The sequence below is a fragment of the Oryctolagus cuniculus genome, chromosome 6 (genome assembly GCF_051225735.1).
Source record: "Oryctolagus cuniculus isolate XC-2025 breed Fujian yellow rabbit chromosome 6, ASM5122573v1, whole genome shotgun sequence".
NCBI classification, from domain to species: Eukaryota; Metazoa; Chordata; class Mammalia; order Lagomorpha; family Leporidae; genus Oryctolagus; species Oryctolagus cuniculus.
The window spans coordinates 120179752-120204910 of record NC_142872.1 but is presented as its reverse complement, the minus strand read 5'-3'; the positions used below and the strand labels follow the sequence as shown (position 1 = coordinate 120204910).

Here is a 25159-nt window from a genome sequence, read left to right as displayed (position 1 = left end):
AACATAATCCCACCAAACACACACGCACAGGAATTCTGTTGATAGTCTTATTCACCTAACACATTAACATTTTTTGAGATAACTTTTCATTTACATTTTCATCAAGGACTTATTGGCTCTACTAAATAAGTGAAGAATTCAACAACCACAAAGTTAAAGAGGCCACAGTCCAGCAGGAATATGGCATGGGCTGTGCACAGTCACTGAAGGAACAGAGTTCAACTTCACTCACATACAGTAAATTTAAAAATAGTCGCAAAATCATTAAAAATGTGGTAGTATAGAACTCCTACCAATTTGGCAAATATTTAGAACAGATACACACAGGCATTTCTTTTTGTAAATGTTCGCTCTCCCATATAAGAGAAAACATGCAGTATTTGTCTTTCTGTGCCTGGATTATTTCACTCAACATGATGTCTTCCACAATTTCTCTTGTTTTTATAAAAATTTCATGTTCTGTTCCATTGCTATGAATAATTTTGGTACTGTCACAATCATAGGCTAGATTTATTCTCCTATCCTTTTGTTTTTGTTTTGAAAAGCAGAGAGAGAAGTTTTCTCTATCCACTAGCTCACTTCCCACATGAGTGTAACAGCCAAGGCGGGGCCAGGCCAAAGCCAGCAGCAAGGAACTCCATGCGGGTCTCCCATGCGGGAGGCAGAGACCTAAGTCATTACACCGTTATCTGCCGCCTCCCAGGACGTGCACTAGCAGGAAGCTGGGTGGCAACAGAGCAGCCAGAACTGGAACCAGGTACTCTGATATGGGATGCGGGCGTCCCAAGCAGAGGTTTAGGTGCTGTGCGAAATATTCACCCCCACAATGAACTCCTTTATAAAGATTTATTTATTTATTTCAAAGGCAGAGTGACAGAGTGAGGGAGAAATGGGGACAGGGGAAGAATAGATCTGTCCTTTCGTCTGCTGATTCACTCCCCAAATGGTTGCATCAGCTAGGGCTGGGCCAGGCTGAAGCCAAGAGTCGGGAACACCATCTAAGTCTCTCACATGGGTGGCAGCAACTCAAGTACTTGACCCATTATCCACTGCTTCCCAGGTACGTTGGCAGGGAGCTGGATCAGAAGCAGAGTAGCTGGGACTTGACCCAACACTCTGAAATGGGATGTAGGAGTCCTGAGTGCGGCTTAACCTACTGTGCCACAACATTGGCTGTTCCACACTCAACATTTTTTGATTAATATTCTATAAAGTTTATATGGCATAATAATTTCACCATCTTCTTGTTTTGACCATATAGGAGTTTCCAAGTTTACAGTACTATGAATAATGTTATTTATACTACCAATATGTAGTTTATTCTTTCTTCAAGAAAATATTTCCTTAGGATAAATTCTGTTTGATAAGGCTTTCTATCAAAGCCACAAAGATGTTATGCTTCAGTTACTTCCAAAAGAATTGCATGAGTTTATATTTTAATAATATATGTACTTATTTATATCACTATTCACATTGGCATTATTTTTAAATTAGCTAATAAAATATTTAAAAATTATTAATGAGATTGAATCACTTTTATGTCTTCTTCCAGTTTAATGTGGATCATCCATTCTAATGGCCTTAAAAACTGCTAGAGCTGTCCCATGAATAGTGGTTGGTATTTTTTCACATCTGAAACAATGAGATTGTTATACAGAATTATATCAAGTTGAAGTCATTTATGAATTGTCTTCCTTAATATTAACATGTCTCTTGATCTCTGCCACAATTTTTAGAAGAACAGAGGGATATCTTTTGTTATTCCAGCAACAAAGCTACTTTTTCAATTTCTTAGAAGCTACTAATAGCATATCTTTCAGGTGACTCCAGAGAAACCCCCCTTAATCCCGGCTACAATTTAAAGCATTAATGGCTTTTGTTGATAAGTTGGATTACACACTGATTTTTTTGAGGAAAGTATCTTAAATGTCACATGGTTGAGGCACAAGCAAGCTTTTAGAATGTGCCGCTTTACAAGTGGAGGTTTTCTTATTTAGTGGTTGTGCAAAGGTAAAACTTTGCCTGGAGTTGGTGACTTCTGTAAATTCCACAGCACTGTTTTTCCTTACAACCTAATAAATTTTTTTGCTTTTTCCCAGTTTAAGGCCAATCCTCCTGCTGTGACTTTTGAACTAACTGGGGAGACAGATGGCGTGTTTCAGATACAACCAGATGGACTTCTGTATTGTGTCCAGGCCCTGGACAGGGAAGCGAGGGCTGTCCACAATCTCCAGGTGAGCCGGGACCAGACAGAAGCATCTGACTCCATCCTCTCTCTGCACCCTGGGCCTCTGTGCACTGGCGCCTTCATCCCTGCATCCCGTTGCAATGCTCCTAACAGTAATGGGTTGCCTTGCCAATTGTGTTTGTTTCTTACCAATTACAGAGGGCATGGCAAAGCACCCTCTTCTTTAGGCTTTTTGAACAGAATAACCTAACTTTAAAATCTTATTTATTTAGTTAATTAGTTATTTAGTTATTTATTTGGAAGGCAGAATGGGAAGGAGAGAGACAGATATACATACACAGATCAAAATTTCTTCATCTGCTTGTTCAGTACCTGAATAACTTCAATAGCTGAGGTTGGGCCAGGCTGAAGCCAGAAGCCAGGAACCTCATCCAAGTCTTCCATGTGGGTGGCAGGAATTCGGGTATTTGAGCCATCACCCTCTGCTTCTTTGGCACAATAACAGGGAACTGGATCAGAAGCAGAGCAGTTGAGACTGACACTGGCACTCTGATATGGAATAGGGGTGTCCCAGGCATCAGCTTAATTCACTATGCCACATTGCCTGCCCCCAAAATAACCTAATTTACATTGCCATGACCCTCAGATGGCATTACTCAGAAATGCTGTCCTTCTACTTGGGTATCTGGGTCAAAACCAAGCCAACACTTCACCGATACTTCACTAGGGCATGCCTCCAGCTCCTGTGTGGGCTCTGGACCCACAACAGAGGCATTGGGCTCCTTTGGGCTTTGGGAGAAGCAGGAGGAGCCAGTGGTCACAGGCCGACAAAGGAGATCCTTCTCCCTCTCTTTTCCCATTTGTTTTCATGGTTTCCATCTGGATACCTAGGAATGGAGGGAGCTGCCTGTGGGAAAGGGCGAGTCCACAGCTGTCTGCTTCTCTGAGGCACCTTCTGCTGTGGGCGCGGCAGGGGGACCAGCATCGTGGCTCTGTAAGAGGCTGGGGTGCTTCACAGTCTCAGGGTCAGAGTGCTGTCAGGTCCCTAACTCCAGACACTGGGAAGAGCAGCACGTCCAGTGTCCAGCACGCCCGACGGCTGGAGAGCCACTGCCCTGAACAGCCAGGCTTAACTGATAGGGCCCCTGTCTTACCAGTTCCCAATCTGGGCTTTTGTGGGTTCTTTTCGCCCTGAAGTCACCTGACCACTGGTTCTTTAAGCTCTGCTCTCCTTCAAGCGGCTTTCGGGCCTGTGCTCTGGAGTCGAGTCTCACCAAGGTTGTTTGCTTTTCCTCCACGTCAGGTTGCAGCCCTGGACAGTCACGGAACCATTGTGGAGGGCCCAGTCCCCATCACCATAGAGGTGAAGGACATCAACGACAATCGGCCCATGTTTCTCCAGTCAAAGTACGAAGGCTCAGTGAGGGAGAACTCTCGCCCAGGTAATAGGCAGGTGCCTGGAGATATTAATGGAAAAATGGAAGGGTATTGAGTAGAAGGGTCCAATTTTTGTGACTAACAGCACAGCTATTGCTCATCAAAGCCTTTATATCATTTAAATTTCACAGAGATCTTCTGGGAGTTGTTTTATTATCACTATTGCTCTAGAGCAGGGTTTTTCAGCCTTGGCACCGTTGACATCTTAGGCTTGATACTTTTTCTTTTCTTTGGCGCTGTCTGGTGCATGGGTATCTTGTAGGATATTTATCAGCATCTCTGACCTCTACCCACTACATGCCAGTAGCAACAACAAGAAAGTCTCCAGTCATGTCTTTGAGTGGGGGTTGGAGAAGCACAAAATCATCCACAGTTGAGAAAGTTTGTTTTAGTTGTTTTTTTTTTTTTAAAAGATTTATTTATTTATTTGAAAGTCAGAGTTGCACAGAGAGAGAAGGAGAGGTAGAGAGAGAGGTCTTCCATGTGCTGGTTCACTCCCCAACTGGCCGCAATGGCTGGAGCTGCACTGATCCAAAGCCAGGAGCCAGGAACTTCTTCCGGGTCTCCCATCTTCTACTGCTTTCCCAGGCTATAGCAGAGAGCTGGATCAGAAGTGGAGCATCCAGGACTCGAACCAGCGCCCATATGGGATGCTGGCACTGCAGGTAGCAGCTTTACCTGCTACGCCACAACACCAGCCCCCAAGGTTGAGTTTTGAGACAACTTAGAGCTCCAGACCACTCTTGGAAGGTGAACTCATCTCCCATATTCTCTGAGGAATATACATAACCATTGTCTCTACTGGTACCCATGACTTTTCTTTGCTTGCATCCATCCCCCAGCCCTGGCTCATCCCTTCTCTGTGCTACGTCGGCCTTCCACTCATCACTTCTACAAAAGCCCTCTGTCAGGGCATAATGCAGTAGGCACCTGTACAGGAGCAGCACATCACACAGAGCACACAACGAGAATGAACGTTAGACTTCTTGAGTTCTCAGAGTGCTGATCATTTCCGTCAGCTCACCATCAAGAATCTCTTTCTGCTGCTTCCTATTTTCCTGCTCTCAGCTTTCAGTGTCCATCTCCAGTAATGGAGGGGGAAACGAATCCTCCTACTTTATTACATGGAATAATTTCCCCATCCAGGTCCCTGAATTTGCTTGCAAAAGTCTCATACACAGGGTCTTTTGTACAGAAATCCTCCAGGCTTTCCCTCTGTCTTCTTACCAACGAGGTCTTCTTGAGAAATGGTTCTCACACTTTTTGTGTGAGAAAATATATAATTTTCTCTGAAAATTATCAAGTTCTGCCCAGGGCTCTTAGAGAGATTATATCCAGTGGTACTCTGGTAAATGTTTAATAGTTGCCCTTCTGGGAACGGGGAAGCCCTGATTTGTGCTCTTTGCATCATATAAACCATCCCACTACCCATTCTACTACCAATATGCTAAAAATTCACTCACAAAATTTCTGAAAAGTCAATAGTTAGCTCTGATGAGCTGATCCCAGTACCTGCTGGTTGTATCTATCAATATTTACTGTATTAGAAATTTAATATTTATTAAATCCTTTAAGAGTATTAATAAACAATCACTTTTTTTTTTTTTGACAGGCAGAGTGGATAGTGAGAGAGAGAGACAGAGAGAAAGGTCTTCCTTTGCCATTGGTTCACCCTCCAATGGCTGCCACGGCTGGCGCGCTGCAGCCGGCGCACCGCGCTGATCCGATGGCAGGAGCCAGGAGCCAGGTGCTTCTCCTGGTCTCCCATGAGGGTGCAGGGCCCAAGCACTTGGGCCATCCTCCACTGCACTCCCTGGCCACAGCAGAGAGCTGCCCTGGAAGAGGGGCAACCGGGACAGAATCCGGCGCCCCGACCAGGACTAGAACCCGGTGTGCCGGCGCCGCTAGGTGGAGGATTAGCTTATTGAGCCGCGGCGCCGGACAATCACTAATTTTGTAAAAAGAATGGCATTGTTTTAATCTTTGCAAATTTCTTTAATGTTTGGATTAATAGAAAACAATTGGCTTCTCATATCTTTTCTGCGTGCATTCTGTGCCACATGCTATTTCGGTTGAAGCACATGAAGAAAAATTAGCCTCATGGAGCAGACACGCTGTACAGTTGAGAAAGAGGGAACTATTTTGATAGGGTTTCTGGTAACTGTGAACATTCTTTGATACTACACCAAAACTCATCAAATAGTAGTTTCCTAATGATCAGTTGCAATGTGAAATCTGAAAACGTATCCATGACGTATTTTGTACTCCTTTATACTAACAACCATTAAATTATCTTGCACTTTGAGTGGGTCTTTTGTGCATGCATGTTTTTTAATTCCATAAGCCCCTTGAAATAGTCTCAGGGATTCCCACGGGACCCTGGGCCACACTTTGAGGAACCCTATCCCAGATGAGGGGAGAAGAATAAAGGTTAATTTTCCCACTAACATGAATTATGGAACTTTACCCCATTTTATACCTGCTTCTTAGAGGCAGAAGTGGCTGTGGTTGGTTTGGGTTTTAATTACTCTCTGTGTTCTTTCTGGGTATGTTTTGTTCATCAGGAAAGCCCTTCATGTATGTCAATGCTACAGACCTGGATGATCCTACTACTCTCAATGGTCAGCTTTTCTATCAGATTGCCATCCAGCTTCCCAAGGTCAATGATGTCATGTACTTTCAGATCAACAACAAAACGGGGGCGATATCACTTACCCTGCAAGGTAAGGCAAGCGAGGCTCTCGCAGGACTGTCAGGGTCATAGAATGGGGCTTGGAGCTGTGGCCTTCAGAGACATTTTCTGTTTTCTTCCCCTCTACTTCCCGTAGGAGCTAAGGAACTGGATCCTGCTAAGAATCCTTCCTACAGTCTGGTGGTCTCAGTGAAGGACATGGGAGGCCAGAGTGACAATTCCTTCAGTGACACCACATCTGTGAACATTCTGGTGAAGGAGAATATTTGGAAAGCACCACCACCCGTGACGATTGTAGAAAACTCCACGGAGCCTCACTTCTTCAAAATCACTCAGGTAGTACCAAAATCACAGCTAGAACCTATTAGATAAATGGCCTTACTTTGTAGAGATTCACCCTCATGGTCTTCATTGATACATTTATTAGACATCTTTTTGCATGACGTAATCATAAAGCAAGTTCAATAGTCTCTGGTCCTGAGTCTCTGAAGTTCACCATCATGGACAGAAAACTTGGATTCAGCTTACAGAGAGAATTTCACTCACTGTCGCCTTAAAATTGGTAATGAGATATTTGTTGTTCCCAGACAGTACTGTGGGATGTGATTCTCTTGGAGCAGGTTGTGTATGGTGCACACATCATATACATGCACATGGTTTGAATTTGGGATTGCAAATGTTTTTGAAGGCCTGCTTATCAGTTTTGTGGAAAAAATATTCACCAATAGAGATACCCCATTGGAGGCTGAGAGATAGAGATGGCACTTACCAAGGGTTAACGGAGTCACAGTAGGCAGCCTTTACCTTGGAGACACCCTTGTTCCATCTCCTGTGTGTACCTCTCCCCATTTCCATTCAAATTCTCTTCCTTACTCCCTTCCTAACCTTAGCTTCCAGAAATCCACTCTGGACTTCACACAGAGCTAATATTTTCTGGAAGCTCAGGAGGCTTTTGGGCATGAAAAGCTGTGGGTTAGTGGGAGAGCCCTGGATTTGGAAGCAGATGATCAAAACCATGTTCTTTGTCCATTATTTTAATGGTTGATTACAAACAAGTAGTGTAACATTCTGAATCATAATTTCTCATCAATAAAATGGGAATAATAACACTTCTCATGTTTGTTGTGAAGACTCAATGAGGTAGTATCTGTGAAAATAGATAAAAAGTATTATAATAATATAAACAGATACCAGTCTATGGTTCCCCTAAGATGAAAGCAATGATGCTATTGTGAAAGCACTCTGGAATGGCCCCAGTCATATCTTTTGCCTAACTTAAAGGACTTTTACTTACTGAATTTGAATTAATTGAATTTACATTTATATTTATTTTAAAAGAGAGCAAGTCAACAATTGTTACCATGAGAATTTTAGATTGGGGCCTGAATTAGAGTTTTCCTACTTATTATTCAGGTTATTCCCATAGAAATGTATAAGTGCTAGAAAGAACTCCAGGCTTAGTTGATTTGGGGACTGTCAAAGAAGAGAAACTCTGGGGATGCCACCTGCCGTTTTCAGGGCTGGAGAAAGTGCTTTGTGTGCCCTGAAGCCATGAAGAAGGGTGGAGAGGCACAGTTCAAGAAAGCCCAGTGCAGGCTGAGTTTTTAGGACACAAGGGGCGCTCACTTTAGAAGGAAGAGCATAGTCTTTGGCATGGACAGTGGGTGGTGCTGCAATAACTAGCAATGGACAAAAAGTGGTTCCCTTGCTACTTTCCCAAGCTACTCTGAGAGAATGTTTTTTTCTTGATGTTTATTTACTTGAAAGGCAGAGCACCAGAGGGAGAGAGAGAAAGATCTCCCATCTGCTGGTTCACTCACCAAATGGCTGTAACAGTGTAATAGTCAGGGCTGGGCCAGGCGGAGGCCAAGAGCCAGAGATTCCATCTGGGTCTCTCCCATGGGTAGCAGAGACTCAAGTACTTGAGCCATCATTTGCTGACTCTCAGGGTGTGCATTAGCAGGAAGCTGGATTGAGAGCAGTGTGGCTGGAACCTGAAGCCAGGCATTACAATATAGGATGCAGGCACCCCGAGTGGCAGCTTAACTCTGTGCCACAACACACACTCCATGAGAGAACGTTTAGTATGGAAACCTCGACTAGCTCTAGGGCCTTGGGCAGATCGATTGCATTTGTTTGTGTGTGTGTGTGTGTGTGTACACGCCCTAGTTTCCTCACCTGTGAAATGGGAATAATAGTAATCTGTATAGGACTGTGCAAGAATTACATGAGATAAAATATCAACATGTTTAGAATTATGTTTGGCATGTGGTAAACTCTTAATAAAAGTTAATATTAGTATTAGAATATCAGAGACATCAGACTCTGTACAGCCAGTAGACTGGTCTTAAAACTGAGATTATTTATTTATTTTTATCAAGTTTTTTGCCAAACAACTCTAGGAGTTTGCAGTTTTTCTTATCCCTGAAGATTTTTTTAAACTTTAAATCCATATATAGATTTTTTATAATACACATTTTCAGTAAGTTTTTTAAGATTTATTTATTATATATTTGAAAGAGTTACACAGAAGAAGAGGGAGGGAGGGAAAGAGAGAGAGAAGGAGGGCGGCTGGTCGGTCAGTTGGTCAGTTGGTCGGTCAGTCGGTCAGTCTGTCGGTCTGTCTTCCATCCACTGGTTCATTCCCCAGTTGGCTGCAAAGGCCAGAGCTGCGCCCATCCAAAGCCAGGAGCTTCTTCCGGGTCTGCAATGTGTATGTGGGGGCCCAAGGACTTGGCCATTTTCTACTGCTTTCCCAGACCATAACAGAGAGCTGGATTAGAAGTGGAGCAGCTGGGACTCGAACTGGCATCCAAATGGGATGCTGGCACTGCAGGCAGTGGCTTTACCCACTATGCCACAGCGCTGGTCCCATCCCTGGAGTTTTTAACACTGAAGATTCCGGGGACAGGATGGGCCTTCCTTGTGTGCCATTTGTCCTAATTTAGATACTAGTATGGAGAGTTCAAAAGTCCCTCCTCTTATTCCTCTTCATTGGTGAATTTCAAAGCTCATCATACATCACAGCTTCTTTCTCAGCCAGTGCTTGCTACAAAGTCCATTTTGTTTCCTAAACTGACATTTCATGGATAGGGATCCTTCAGGGTCAGACTTCCAAATGCAAACAACCCACAGACTCCTGAGAGGATTTGAATTGTTTGATAGAAGACAAATCCCGTTGCTGTGGTTTTCTTGAGTACTGTAATTTTTTAAGGGCTTATTTTTAGGTTGAAAGTGAAAAACGTGGTTTTTTTGTTTCAAGAAACCGCCAACTTCTAAACCAGGTTGTCAGAGCTGCAAATGGAGAACCAGAAGACTGTTCCCTTCCTTCCCAGTGTTCTTGATCCAAATGCCTCTCATTCCATCCATTTTCGGCCCCACAGGTGCAGTGGAATGAGCCAGGTGCACAGTATTCCCTAGTGGAGAAAGAGAAGCTGCCGAGGTTCCCGTTTTCCATCGACCAGGAAGGAAACATTTACGTGACGCAGCCCTTGGACCGAGAAGAAAAGGACTCGGTGAGTAACAGAGGAAGAGTTGCAAAGGCGACGAGGAAAAGTCCAGTGGCCACCTGCACTTGAGAGAAAATAAAAATTAAAAATAGAAAGAAAAAAATCTGTTTTCTACACCCCGTCATATCATTGGCTCTCAGAGGCACAATCGTTTGGCAATTTCCCCACAAATCCAACCCATTTCACTTTAGTCTTATTTCCTATTTGTAACTAAATTGAAAATAAGGGATCTCATGATATAGAAATGAAACGACTCTTTTCTCTGCCTTTTAAAGGGGCTAGTGAAGGAGTCTTCTCTTAACCCCGGCCTTCCTGTTTCAGTATGTTTTTTATGCAGTTGCAAAGGATGAGGTTGGAAAACCACTTGCATACCCACTGGAAATTTATGTGACTGTTGAAGACATCAATGATAATCCACCTATGTGTCCATCTGCACTGACTGTATTTGAGGTCCAGGAGAATGAAAGATTGGGTAAGAAATGAGCTGTTCAGTGCCGTGTAACTTCCTCCCTGTGTTAACTTTGCAACCCCTTCTCTCTGTTGGCTAAAACGTGGGTAGGTAAACCTAATTGGGGTCATAGAAAATGTTGAACCCAACTTAGGAGTCATGGAGGTACAGTATTTTGGATCAAAAAGTACTTGGGTAGAAGTCTTTTTTAAAAAGTTTGTATTTATTTATTTATTTGAAAGGCAGAGAGAGAGAGAGAGAGAGAGAGAGATCTCCCATCTTTTAGTTCACTCTGCAAATACTCAATATCCAGGGCTGGCCAGGTCGAAATCAGGAGCCTGAAATATAATCAGGGTCTCCCATGCAGATGGCAGGGACCATCGTATGCTGTCTCCAAGGCACATTAGCAGGAAGCTGGAAAAGGGAGTGGAGCCAGGGCTGGAACCCAGGTACTCTGATTTAGGATACAGGTGTATCAACTGCATCTTTTTTTTTTTTTTTTTTTTTTGACAGGCAGAGTGGACAGTGAGAGAGAGACAGAGAGAAAGGTCTTCCCTTGCCGTTGGTTCACCCTCCAATGGCCGCCGCGGCCGGCGCGCTGCAGCCGGCGCACCGCGCTGATCCGATGGCAGGAACCAGGAGCCAGGTGCTTTTCCTGGTCTCCCCTGGGGTGCAGGGCCCAAGCACCTGGACCATCCTCCACTGCACTCCCTGGCCACAGCAGAGGGCTGGCCTGGAAGAGGGGCAACCGGGACAGAATCCGGCGCCCCAACCGGGACTAGAACCCGGTGTGCCGGCGCCGCTAGGCGGAGGATTAGCCTATCAACTGCATCTTAATCACTAAACCTAACTCCTGTCTGTCTTCCTCCTCTTCCTCCTCCTCCTTCCTCTTCCTCCCTCTCCTCTCCTTTCACCCGTTACTCCTCTTAGTCTTTTAAAATTTTTATTGAAACATGCCTGTATTTGGGTATAGGGTTTTTAAAGAGGTGACTAAGGTAAAATGAGGTCCTTACCAGGGGCCGTAATCCAAAATGACGAGTGTCCTCATAGAAGGGGAGATGTGGACCCAGCGAGGTGCAGAGGGAAGAGGATATGAAGCCCTGGGAAGAGAAGAGAGCCAGCTTCGAGCCAAGGAGAGAGGCTTCCGAAGACACGAACCCAAGCAACACCTTGACCTCAGACTGTCAGCCTGCAGAACTGGAAGAAAATGAATTTCCATGGTTGAAGTCACTCAGTTCATGACACTTTATGGCAGCCTTAGCAAAGTGATATGCTACAGTGTTTGACCCATGACACCATGGAAGGGGTCACAGGGCCGAAGTAAATCTGAGAGCCTGTGCCTGCTCCTTGGAGTTATTTATGGGATTTTCTAGGAACTTATTTATCCAGCAAAGCCTTTTAAAAAGTAAAAGATTGCATGGAGCCTGTAATGGGTGCATTCTCTCTCTTGTTCTCCATAGGCAGCAATATTGGGACACTGACTGCCCAAGACAGGGATAAGGAAAACACCCCCAGCAGCTTGTTAATGTACCGGATTGTGGAGCAAGTCCCCAAAATTCCTGCAGATGAACTCTTCCTGGTTGAAAAATTTGAGGGGAAGTTCCAGTTGGGTAAACAGTCCTTGAAGAAGCAAGATACCCCTCAGTACAATTTAACAGTAGAAGTATCCGACCAAGGTTAGTATTGGAGCTGCTGCCGTGAGTACACAAAACTGCTTCCCTTCTAGTTCTTCTCTGTTAGGATGCTCTGATCCCTGGATATGTGAGTCTTAGAGGAGGAGGCCAACTCCAGTTCTTTGCTTTCCTTGTGAAACACATGCATGCAGAGGCAGCCAGTTCTGTTCCATACAGGTCAGTGATGTGGCCAAGAGGGCGTTGGAGTTATAAGGATTTTACTAGGCAGATGCTTTTGAGAACAACTGGGGAGGCGGGTACACAGCGAAGGCTGGGTGAGCCCATAGACCATAATACAAGCCTGACCCTGAGCGAAGGAGAGAGTGGGGATGGGAGTTGGGGGGAATGCCCTGGACCCCTGGGAAGTCTATCGAGAGTTTATCATGGTGGTCAGGGAGTCCAACACAGGCCATCACAGGAGTCTGTTATCTCTGCGAATGGGCCTACCGTGGTACCACTGCTGTGCTCAGCCGCTGGCTGTGGGTGTCCCAGGGAAGTGAGGTCCCAGTGCAACTGCAGCGTTGGATTTCAGAGCACAGCCATGGGGCTGTCATCAGTTCATATTCCAGTTGTAGAAGTCTGCACATTCTTTTGTTCTGAGAGGTAGAGTTACAGACAGAGGGAGATAGTAAGGTCTTCTTTCCACTGGTTCACTCCCCAAATGGCCAAAATGGCCAGAGCTGTGCTGATCCAGAGCCAGGAGCTTCTTCCAGGTCTCCCATGCGGGTGCAGGGGCCCAGGCATTTGGCCATCTTCTACTGCTTTCCCAGGCCATAGCAGAGAGCTGGATCAGAAGTAGAGCAGCCGCAACTTGAACCAGTGGCCGTATGGGATGCTGGCACCACAGGCAGAGGATTAACCTGCAGCACAGCGTCGGCCCCCTGCACATTTCATGCTCATAAGATTTCCCAGTTTTTCCTTTGGGACCGCTGTATGAAGGTGGAGTAGTAATGCATCTTTTGGGGAAGTTCTGCCTTCTCCTATGTGCTTCCAGTTGGCAATTTGATGACATCACCAGACTTAATTCCTCACTTCAGAGCAGGTGGTTTTTAATATTGGTTGGGTCACAAGACCCTTTAAGAATCTGATGAAAACTATGTTTTCTCAAATAGTTGCTCACTGTGTTAGACAAAAGTGCATGGATACACAAAAATACACTTATCTAGAGAGAGCGAGAGTGAGAGAGGGTGAGTGAGTCATTTACAGGGCACTCAGATGAGTGTAGATGGTCAAGAACCCTTCCTTGAGTTAACTAGCACTAGATCAAAGATTACCAAATAATGTAGTAATTGTTGTACTGGGAGTCACAGATTGTGTAGAGATAGAGAAGAAAAGAAAAGAACATGATTTCACACTGGGCTTCACACTTATCTCCTTTGCATGGATGTTCCTATGCTGGGAGAACCAGTGTTTAGCAGGCCCCCAGAGTAGAACATTTGAAAGCCAGCAGTCTGACAAATACTGAGGTTCCAATGTTTGTCTCACATTGTGTTGAGGTACAGCAGAAGTTACTATAAGAAATCGCTCTTCTCTATGATGAACTAAGAATTTCACACATTAGCCATGCATTCTTTCAGCAAACAGCCATTGAGCTTTTACTGTGAGGCACCAGGCAGGATATTGGGATATACAGATGAGTAGGACCCAAGGTTGGTCCTGAAGGACCCTCAGGAAAGAAGGGTCATTCTGATGGAGGAGAGGGACATGTGAATCAATACATTTCAAGGGACACATCCTATGTAGCCCATGAAGAAAATGAGGAACTCAGTGGAGGGAGAGCGCTATGGTTTTCTGGAAGGTGTCACTGCTGAGTCTTGGAAGATGTGTGACAAGTGACAAAGCTGTGTAGGGCTTATTGTGAGAGCAACAATCCCACATGCTAATGCTGGGAGACCTGAAGCAGTTTAAAGTGATAAGAGCATAAAATAGAAATTAGATTATAAATTGCTTGTGTTCATAAGTGCTACTATAGAAAATATGGACCAGATTATAAAACTTACATATAGTGTATATGTTGATGGAATGAAACACTTAATTGTACACTACAGAAAACTAGAGATTAGGCTATCATTAACATGGCTTTACATAAAAATCAAGGAGGGCCTGTTATCTAAGAAGTGTGCTGTTGGCCCAAACAAGGTTTGAGCGGAGCATTGAGTCCATGAGTTCAGGGCCTGTAACCACCCCAGTCTTCAATCACATGTGTGTCTCCACATATTCTGGAAGCTGGACCCAACTTGAATCAGTAGCTGCTTGCTGATCATTTGATCAGTGCCCAGCATCATATCTGATGTATGGATCACAAGGTCTCGGGTTAGACTATCTGAGCATCTCAGATCCCTGCAGGAATGGGATGGGCTTTGCAAAGGGTACCAAAAAGAATCTGAAGAAAGGATTATTTGTTAAGGTTGTAAGGTTCTAGGCAGGGTTAAGGGAAACCAACAGGAGGTATGAGGCAGGGTGGACAGCCCATGGTGTCAAGGGAAGGGAGCAAGACATGTGTCTGTAGCCATGGGAGAGGGGAACCCCCCGCTGCTTGACTCCTGCCCTTCCTTAGTCTCCTGCCAGAGCTTCCTGATGGCAGAACCCAACTGTTACCCAGAGGGATGGCATCTGTTGATGCAGGTGGTGAGGTCAGCCTCCTGGGGCACGGAGCAGGGCGAGGAGTGGCAGTGGTGGAAAGTGCACAGGGTTTGAGTCCTGGCGCCCTCGCTAGCTGTGTGACCTTAGGCAGTTACTTACCTTCTTCATCTGCTGGAGGCTCCATCTGTCACCTAAGTGGAACGATAACAGTATCTTGGTCAGGACGTGACTATGAAGGTAAACAACACAGGTAAAGCACTCAATCCAGGGCCTGGCACATAGATGCCACTCATCATTGTTATGAGGAGAGCCTCGATTCTGTTATTGTCTACATTTTATAGACAAACTGAGGTACACAGACACTTCGTAGCACATCCAAGCTCTCACATATCTGACAGCCAGAATCCCCAAGCCCAGAGTCCTGGCCATCATGCAGTACAGTTTGCTTTGGTCATAACAGTGGCAACCACAACCGAGAACCTACCATTTTCTTGCTTGTGCTGGCTCTCTCCCCAGGCATTGCATGCCCACCTGGCCTCCATGCTCTTCTCAGGTCTGGGGTTGACCTGCTGTATCTGAGTAGGTCTTTGAATGGTCAAACCTGCCCCTAAAAGCCTGGGCTGTTTCCCAGGGTCCCGTGGTGGCCCGTTAGCCTCCAATAGGGGAAGGTAATTGTTCCACTTTCTCTCTTCTTAAGGGCGGGGGGGCTAGTAACCCTGAATCTCCCCATCAGAGAGCCCAGACCAGATGTAGGATGGCTGTATTCAGAAAAGAAAAAACATTCGCTGGAATGCCCAGGGAAGCATTTCCAGCAGGATAGTTTTGTAGTGGATTTTGAAGACAATATGCGTTGCACTAGTCAGAAGGAGAGAGACTCCTGCACAAAAAAGGGGCCATCCCGCTCAGGAACAACCCTTCCCTGGGATGCAGGCAGGTGGAGAGCAATGGGGAGCCCAGGGAAACTTCTCTCCATTCTTTCTTCCGCCTCCACCTTGGTGACCTGCTTGTGCAGGTGAGGAGTAGAGAAATCTCTTTCCATGTAAATTACATTACAAGTCAGTTGCAAAAATTGTGGCAATAGCTGTTATTTCACTTGTCATTTTTTTTCTTGTAGATTTCTGATCTTAATGCATGATTTTCAGTGAAAATTTCTGTGATGTGACTTTGGTTTTCAGATTTCAAGACCCTCTGTCTTGTGCAAATCAACGTTATTGATATCAATGATCAGATCCCCATCTTTGAAAAGTCAGATGTGAGTAGTTGTCACTGTTCATTTTTCCTTTCCTTTGTTTATGTTATACTTGACCCTGACTTCTGGGATAAAGACAGATAAATTTCCAGGGGGAAAATGCCAGACTTAACACACAGCCTTGCTTAGTACACCAATAACAAACCCAGATACCATCTTCAGTGCAAATCTCCAGGGAACAGTAATATTTACTGTTACTGTATCTGGGAACAACTGTTTATAAATTCCTGCCAGCCTTCATTTATTCCAAGGGCTGCTTAAAAGCTACAGCCACAATCTTTGTCAAATGGAAGGGAGTTGAATAGCTACTTGTAGTTTGTCACTACCTATTTTGTGTGTGTTAGGATAATAGATTACTGCTAAGTCTTAAACAGCATTTTTTGGCCAAAAATTTAGTATTTGGAATATCAGCAACTGAAAGTTATTTTGTAATAATGGAGTAAGAGCAAAAGAGAAGAAATAAATGAATCTGTGGCTTGAGCCAAAGGGAAAAAAAATGTGCTGTGACGTTTGCAAGAATCGGGAGAAGTGGGCATAATGAGAAGAAGGTTAATTTAGAACATCAAGAAAAATGCAGGTTACTCTTTCCTTGTTGGTGAAATGGGCTTAAGACTTGATGATGGCATTGTCACTGCTTCCCTGGATAGAGATGGCTCTGTTTATTTGCAAGGAGAGAGAAACCCGTTTGACTGGGTTGTTAGGTCACGTTAGAAGCAGTTACGGGGCAGCCAGAGCCCTGTGATGCTGTTCGTAAATCTAAGCAGGGACAAGGCTGTGACAAAGAAGGGAATTGATTTCTGAGGAGGCTCGGGGAGGTAAGAGGTGTGACTGGATGTTACCTTGTATAACAGTCACTGAAAGTAGATCTTTGTAAAAATTAAGAGTGGGGATAGGAGAGGGAGGAGGAAAAAGGGAGGGAGGGTAGGGTGAGAAGTATCACTATGTTACTAAATTTGTATATATGAAATACATGAAACTTGTACAACTTAAATAAAATTTTTTAAAAGGTGACTGTGAGTAAGCAAGCAGGACTTAAAGGACTTGTTTCTTCTTAGCCCCCGTTTTTGTGGGCACCTCATCTCTTCCTAGTGTCATAATCTCCCTGTGTTTCATCTAGATGGCACTTTTTAGATTGAGGGCTGGAAGCTTGCTTTGGGAGTCTTAGACGTAATGAGAAGTGCAAATCTGGCTATAGAGAGGGTGAGCTTGCCTTTGTCACTACCATGGTCCTCTCTCGAGCCTCCCTGTTGCCATCTTTAAGATGTGATGCCAAGAGAGCTGACCTGGGGAACTTGCAGGGGGAGTGGGAGATGTTCTATGCCAGGGGTTTAGGAGTTGAACAATGATGACATTGAATTCCAACTCTCTGATTCACTGGCTGTGTGATCCTGGGTTTAACCTCTCCAATTCTTTGCTCCTTTTTTAAAGGGAGATAATATATGTGAATTAACGGTAAAGCTAGCCTTCAAACAGTACTTTATACTTTGTGTGTCTGTGTGGGTGCAATCTGTTGAAATCTTTACTTAGTACATACTAAGTTGATCTTCTGTATGTAAAGATAATTAAAAATGAATCTTAATGAAGAATGGGATGGGAGAGGGAGTAGGAGATGGGATGGTTTGCAGGTGGAAAGGTGGTTATGGGGGGAAAACCGCTATAATCCAAAAGTTGTACTTTTGAAATTTATATTTATTAAAGTTTTCTTTAAAAAATGGAGATAATATAAGGTGTTTTATTGCTTGCCTTCATTGAGCACGTACTGTGTACCAGGCATTCAGGGACTTTCCATGTATTATCTCTCTTATCCTACACAGCAAGCATGAAGTAGGGTAGCTCCTATTATCTCCATAACACAGATGGTGAAACTGACCCTTAAAAAGTGAGGTAACTTGCTACAAGTCACCCAACTAATAAACAACAAGTTTAGGACTCATAATTGGGCCATGTGGTCCCAGAATTCAAGCTTTTAACCTCTATTCCTTGGTTGATTTAAGAATCAATGTAAAAAGTATAGGAATAGTGCCTGCCACATTGTAGGTACTCAAAATATCCCAACTGTTTATTGATACAATTACTATAATAATAGTTACAGTTGATTAAACATGCTTGGATAGAGGAGGAGGAATGTGTTTTAGAATTCTAGTAGTTGTTCTCTGAAATGTTGTTTTCCTTGGTGCCATGGATATTGGTTCATGAATATGGCTGATGTGAAAATCAACTGCAATTTATCCATCAACAGGAAAAACCTACCCCATCAATATTAATAAAACTATGACTTGTGTCCATTGTGAAACCAAAGAGATGGTTCTATTTGATAACAATGGATGTTCTCATTCTTTTCTTCGCCTGTTCTTCCTCAGTATGGAAACCTGACTCTTGCTGAAGACACAGGTGTGGGGTCCGTCATCTTAACCATCCGAGCCACCGATGCTGATGAGCCGTTTACTGGGAGTTCTAAAATCCTCTATCGGATTATAGAGGGAGACAGTGAGGGACGACTGGAGGTTGACACGGATCCCCAAACCAGTGTGGGCTATGTCAAGATCAAAAAGGTGAGTAGCCATTTGCATTTGTCCTTCTTGGTGGATTAATTTACTTATGATTGTGTGAAGACCTGCAAGCAGAGGTAACATTAACGGTGACCACTCAGGTCATGGCAATGGGCGCCCAGAATACTTGTCATGTCTGCCCTCCTGCCAGACAGAAAGTAAGGATTCTAGTCTTGGCTCTGTCACTAACTGGCTAAGTGACTTTTATAGGGAAGTAATATTCCCAAGTAAAATATATAAAACATGATACAATTTTTTAGCATCAGTATGTTCCATGCAATATTTGGGACATACCCTAAAAACTTGCTTATCTGACACCATATTTCCTTAGCAATGCTCTATTATTTGCTAACTCCAGCAACTGTGAGGGGTGGGGAGTGGCACTCAGGACTTCACTTGCCCCTTTGCAGACGTGAGTTTGGATGGATGAGCCCTGTGGGTCCTTTAGGCTACAGATACTTCTAAAGTGCCAGGTCTTGAGTCTTCATTGGTAGTTCTTCGTTCAAGGCTAAAGACAAGTTCATCCTTTCATCCCCATCCTTGGTAAAGTGTACATATATGTCTGTGAAGTTATCCCTTTCTTCTAGGTTATCAAATCTGTTGCCATATAATTGTCCATAATAATGCTTTTCATTTCTGTGTTCTCACTTGTAATGCCTCCCTTCTTGACTCTGATTTTATTTGAATCTTTTCTCTTTTTTTCTTAGACTAGCTAAGGGTTTGTCAGTTTTGTTTATCTTTTCAAAGTACCACTCTGTTTCATTGATTTTTTTTTTTTGTATTTTTTTGTTTCTATGTCATTTATTTCTGCTCTGAGCTTTATTTCTTTCCTTATATTAAATTTTGGTTTTAGTTCTTTTCTTTTTCATTGAGATGCAATAGTGAGTTGTTTGAGATCTTTCTGCTTTTTGATGTAGGCAATGATTGCTATAAATTTCCCTCTTAGTCCTGTTATTGCTGAATTTCATAAGTCTGGAGATGTTGTGTTTTCATTTTCACTTGTTTCAAGAAAAATTTCTTTAAATTTCCTTCTTAATTTCTTCCTTGATCTATTGATTTTTCAGGAGTAAATTCCTTAATTTCCATGTATTTAATTGCCAAAGTTTTCTTGTTATTGATTTTTAAGTTTATTGCATTGGGATCAGAATATGTAGCTAATATGACTTAGAAATTTGTTGAGATTGTTTTGATCTATCCTGGAAAATGTTCCTTGTGCTTCTGAGAAGACCGTATATTCTGCAGCTGTTGGATGGAAAATTCTGTGCATGTCCATAGGGTACACTTCAGTATTTCTTTGTTGATTTTCTACCTGAATGATCTGTTGATTTCTGAAAGTGAGTGTTAAAGTTCCCTTCTAGTATTTCATTAGAGTTTATCTGATATAAATATATTAATATTTGCTTTATTTGAATACTCTGATTTGGGTACATATATATCACAATTATTTCCTCTTTCTGGATTAAATCCTTTATCACTATATAATGACCTTACTTGTCTCTCTTTACTGCTTTTGATCTGAAATCTACTTTATCTGATAGAAGTATATTAGTCTTGCTTGTTTTTGTGTTCCCTTGCCTGAGATATATTATTCTGTCTATTCACTTTTTTTTTTTAAACCACAATGAGGTTTTTTTTTTTTTTTTTTTTTTTTTTTTTTTTTAATTTATTTGACAGAGTTAGTGAGTGAGAGAGAGAGGTCTTCTTCCGGTGGTTCACTCCCCAAATGGCCGCTACGGTCGGAGCTACGCCGATCTGAGGCCAGGAGCCAGGTGCCCCCTCCTGGTCTCCCATGAGGGTGCAGGGCCCAAGCGCTTGGGCCATCCTCCACTGCCCTCGCAGGCCTCAGCAGAGAGCTGGACTGGAAGAGGAGCAACCGGGACTAGAACCCAGTGCCCATATGGGATGCTGGCGCCACAGGCAGAAGATTAACCAAGTGAGCCACGGCGCCGGCCCCTATTCACTTTCTATATGTGTCTTTAAAGGTGAAGTGAATTTCTTCTAAGTAGCATATAGCTGGATCTTGCTTTATCCATTCAGTCACGATATATCTTTTACTTGGAAAATTTAATAAGGTAATTATGATGGTAAGGTCTTATTCCTGCTTTTTGAGACTTGTTTTCTAGTTTCATTGTAGTTTCTTTCTCTCTTTCATTTGTTGTTAAATGAGTTTCTCTAGTAGTGTACTTTGACTCACTGTTCGTTAATTTTGGTAAGTTTATTATGGGATTTTTGCTCTGTGGTTACCACAAAGCTTAAAAAACCTTATTTTGTTTAAAACAAGGTGTTTTGAAATGATATCTACTTGACATTGATTACAAATGTACAGAAAGAAACAAGAGCTAAGAAATACACATTAAGAACTCTTACATGTACATTCTATCCCTTCCCATATTTTGGATTTTTGATGTCTCATTTTACATCTTGATAGAAATACCTGACTCTCAACATATTAATGTAGTTTTTATTTTCAGTTGCTTTGCTTTTCTAGCTTATGTACCATATTTACTGTATTAGAAGCATTCTGAATTTGTCCATGCAGCTACTCTTACCAGTAAGTTTTATACCTTCTGATATTTTCTTCTTAGCATCTCTTTCTTTTAATTTGGAAAAACTCTCCCTTTAGCATTTATTGTAAGGCAGGTCTGGTGGCAGTCTAGTCTCTGTTTTTGTTTGGGAATGTCTTTATGTCAGCTTCATGTCTGAAGGGTAGCTTTGCCGGGTACAGCGTTTTTGGGGGTCAGGTTTTTTTTCCCTTCATTCTAATCCCTCCTTCTGAAGGAAGAAGTCTGAAGTCAGATGAACTGGGACCTCTTTGTGTTTTTGTTTCTTCTCTCTTGCAGCTTTGAGAATCCTGTCTTTAGCCTTGGAGAGCTTGATTATTCTGTCTCTTGGGGCAGATGTGGTTGAATTGAATCTGATGACCTGTGACCTTCTTACACCTAGAGAATTGTATCTTTTTCTAGGTCTGGCAAGTTTTCTGTTATTACCTCTTTGAATATATTTTTACCCTTCTGGTATTTTAAATTCCTTTGTGAACCCCAGTTACTTCTCTGGTCATATGTATTTGGTATCCTATAGTCCTATAGGTTGGGAACATTTTTTTTTTTTTTGACAGGCAGAGTGGACAGTGAGAGAGAGACAGAGAGAAAGGTCTTCCTTTGCCGTTGGTTCACCCTCCAATGGCCACCACGGCCAGTGTGCTGTGGCTGGCGCACTGCGCTGATCCGAAGCCAGGAGCCAGATGCTTCTCCTGGTCTCCCATGGGGTGCAGGGCCCAAGGACCTGGGCCATCCTCCACTGCACTCCCGGGCCACAGCAGAGAGCTGGACTGGAAGAGGGGCAACCAGGACTAGAACCTGGTGCCCTGACCGGGACTAGAACCCAGTGTGCCGGCACCGCAGGCGGAGGATTAGCCTAGTGAGCCACGGCGCTGGCTGGTTGGGAACATTTTCAACTATTCATTGAATAGGTTTACATGCCCTTAGTCCTCTCTTCCTTCTCAGGGATTCCCAAAAATTTGGAAGGTTTTTCACTTCCTTGTGAAGGTCTCAGTTGCTGTCTTCCTTCTTTGTCACTGTGCCTGTGCCTGACTGGGACATTTCACAGGTCTGTCTTGGAGTTCAGATGTTCTGTCTTCTGCTTGATCTAGTCTTATTGAGGTTTTCAACAGCATTTTTAAATTTTCTTAGAGTTTTTCATTTTTTCTTCTTTTTTTTTTTTTTTTGACAGGCAGAGTTAGTGAGAGAGAGAGACAGAGAGAAAGGTCTTCCTTTTCCGTTGGTTCACCCTCCAAGTGGCTGCTGTGGCCGGCGCACTGTGCCGATCCAAAGCCAGGAGCCAGGTATTTCCTCCTGGTCTCCCATGCAGGTGCAGGGCCCAAGAGTTTTTCATTTCTAAGATTTCTGTCCGATCCTTTTTCAAGATCTCTATCGTTTAATTTCTCATTCATGCCATGCATTGTTTTACTAATTTCTTTATTCCTTATATTTGTACAAAAGAATATCCTCTACTCTCTCCTCTTTTTGAGTATCATTGTAACCATCCTTTGTCAGGCATTTCACAGTTTCCTCCTCTTTGATGTCTGTCACTAAAGTATTATTGTTTTCCTTTAGAGGCATCAGAATGCCTAGCTTTTTCATATTTGCTGTGTCCATGCAGTGATATTTGCGCATTGGGTAGATCACTTGCTCTACTGCTTTTTAAGTGTGGCTTTTGTGGTAGAAGGCTTTTTTTCTAAAGATGTGTTTTCAGGTGTCAGTTTGGTCTGCTTCTTTGGCTTTAGTTCCAGAGGGAGCACACAGTGTCTTCTCCCTATACTTTCCTCTGCTGCAATTGACGGCTACAGCGGTGGGGCCCTGGGGTGCTCTTCAGTCCCAGTGGTGTCATTGTGTCCAGTGGTGGAGCTGCAGAAGCACTTATCTGTAGTATTGGTGGGTTGCTGGGTCCTGGCAGCTGCCCAAGAGGGTAGAGATGGGTCTGTGGTAGCCCATGGGTCAGGGCCATGGTTTTAGAAATGCTCTTGGCAGACGATCTGAGTGGGGCAAGCATTTCAGGCTTTGGCTGTGCAGCTGGGTTCACAGGAACACCAGCCTATTATCCTTGTGAGATGCTGTGCTTCTGACCATGGCTTGCTCTTAGCAGGGTGGTGGCTGGGACTGTAGGAGCTTTAGACCACAGTTGGGACTGAGAGAATGGTCCTGGTTGTGGTCCAGAGTGGAAAGGACAGGGTCCCAGGAGCGTTGGCCTGTAGTCCTGATGGGGCGTGTTGGGGGCGGGATGGCTCATCGTCCCAGGTCACAGGATGCTGTTAGCAAGCAGTCTGGGTGAAGTGAGAAGACACAGCAGTGGTCCAAGTGGCTGAAGTCTCGGGCTGGTAGTCCTTGCAGGGTCCCACAGTCAGCAAGGGTGTTGGGGCGGAAATCTGGTAGGGCAGGTGTCCCTGCTTCTAGGTCCTAGGCGCAGAATGCCCCTGTCCCCTGCAGTGCTGAGTGCTGCCTGGACCGGGGCACTGGGGTCCAAGTTGCTCTGCTAGTTGTAGTCGAGGTTGTGAGGCTGTGGTTCCTTTTGCTAGGATGGTGGGGTGTCAGTGGAGCCCCATGGGTCGGGACTTGTAGAGGTTTCCAACCTCTAGGACAGTATGGATTCTGTGTCTCCTTTGCCAAGTCAGTGCCACAACTGCCCTGGGAGCTGTTGAGGAGACAGAATGAGTTCCTTCTCTGAAGCAAAGCTACTTTGTATATGCCAGGTAGCTCCTGTACTGGGCTCCAGGCTGGCAATGACCGTGGACTCCTGTCCCAAGAATTGCCAGTGTAAGGCATCCATGGGGATGGACACTAGTAAAGCTCTTCTATTTACCTTCCCCTATGCAGGGGGATGCCTGTCAGGCTGCAGTCAGGGGGCACTTAGTTCCTCTCCTGTGCTGCCACCCCAGGTCTCTGTGTCCTGCACACTTGCCTGGAAGAATTCCAGCATTCTGCCTCGGGCACTCACTTCAAAAATCAGCACCTGGATTTCTTATCTGTGGTTCTTCTCTGCGGAGGACAGCCAGGCATCTCTGCTTAGCCATATTGAAAATCTACTTAGCTCCTATTTCTTCATATAGGATTTCCCAACTCCCTCTCGACCTACTCCTGTCCCCTGCCACATACACCTTAATCTTGACCCTTTGCTCTGTAGCTGCCTTATCTGAGTATGAAAAGGATTTATTAACTGAGTCAGTTGGAAGCAGCACTCAGTGTCATCCAATTAAAGTTAAAATGCCTTCCTAGAGAAGAGTGAAGCTTCCCAGTTACAAAGGACCGGAAGTAGAGCAATAGAAACTCTACCAATAGAGTTAGCTGCTGAAGGATCTGAGTACAGTGTGCTGGCGGCTGCACTACAAACCAATATAAGTTAAGGTGGCCATTTGTGGTGAGCAGGCACTTTGAGGAAGATGTTAGTAACCTCAAGATTAACAGTAGCCAGGAGCAGTAGGTATGTTCCCCCACACAACGTTGACATGAGGAAGTGTGTTACAATAGAGTAGGCCTCTGACCAAACTCTCTGTCACATCCTTATTTTGAATGTGTTCATATCCCAAGTGTCTAGAATATTGCCTGGCATATAGCAGTTCAATTAATATTGCTTGACTGAGTGGATAATTGAATGCTGTACCATAGACAATTATTAACCAGTGGCATAAAAATCATAACGCAACTCGTGCTTTAGGCCCATGAAGTCCCAGATCACTGTCCCTTGGGCATCGTGATAACAGTTCTCAAGTGAGAGGATTTGTTTGACCATCCGTAGGAAGGTAACATTTGACAGAACAGAGACTAAACCCTGGAACTTTGAAAGGCACAGCTGCTGGCCCCACCAGACGCTTACCACACTCATCCCCAAGTATCCACAGGAGATTGGTTCCAGGAATAACTCTCTGCAACACCAAAATCTGGATACTCAGGTCCCTTATAGAAAATCATGTAATGTTTCCATGAATCTTTACATCTCCTATACTTGAACCTCTGGATTATGTATAAGGCCTAACACAGTGTAAATGCTATGTAGATATTTGTTATACTTTATCATTTAGGGAATAATGATAAGGATTTTTTTAAATATTTATTTATTTGAAAGGCAGAGATACAAAGAAAGAGAAGGGGGGGAAAGAGGGGGAGAGGGAGAGAGGTCTTCCATTGCTGGTTCACTCCCCAAATGGCTACAATGGCCAGAGCCGGACTGATCCAAAGCCAGGAGCCAGGAGCTTCATTTGGGTCTACCACACAAGTGCAGGGACCCAAGCACTTGGGCCATCTTCTACTTCCCAGGCCATAGCAGAGAGCTGGACTGGAA

The 25159-nt window shown here is 43.9% G+C and overlaps 1 protein-coding gene across 3 annotated transcripts in view; it reads left to right on the top strand.

The window, feature by feature from the left end:
* The window catches only part of CDH17 (cadherin 17), an 88142-nt gene that overhangs the window by 38521 nt on the left and 24462 nt on the right, over positions 1–25159 (top strand). For 2 of the 3 annotated variants that reach the window (XM_089335531.1, XM_002710691.6), the window contains exons 4-12: positions 2100–2234; positions 3492–3630; positions 6190–6348; positions 6454–6653; positions 9701–9832; positions 10148–10298; positions 11735–11950; positions 15706–15782; positions 18140–18331. In XM_089335531.1, coding sequence (XP_089191657.1) covers positions 2100–2234; positions 3492–3630; positions 6190–6348; positions 6454–6653; positions 9701–9832; positions 10148–10298; positions 11735–11950; positions 15706–15782; positions 18140–18331 — 1401 coding nt within the window. Of the gene's footprint in view, positions 1–2099; positions 2235–3491; positions 3631–6189; positions 6349–6453; positions 6654–9700; positions 9833–10147; positions 10299–11734; positions 11951–15705; positions 15783–18139; positions 18332–25159 lie in introns of those variants that run through there. The other variant, XM_070075290.2, reaches the window with a different exon arrangement.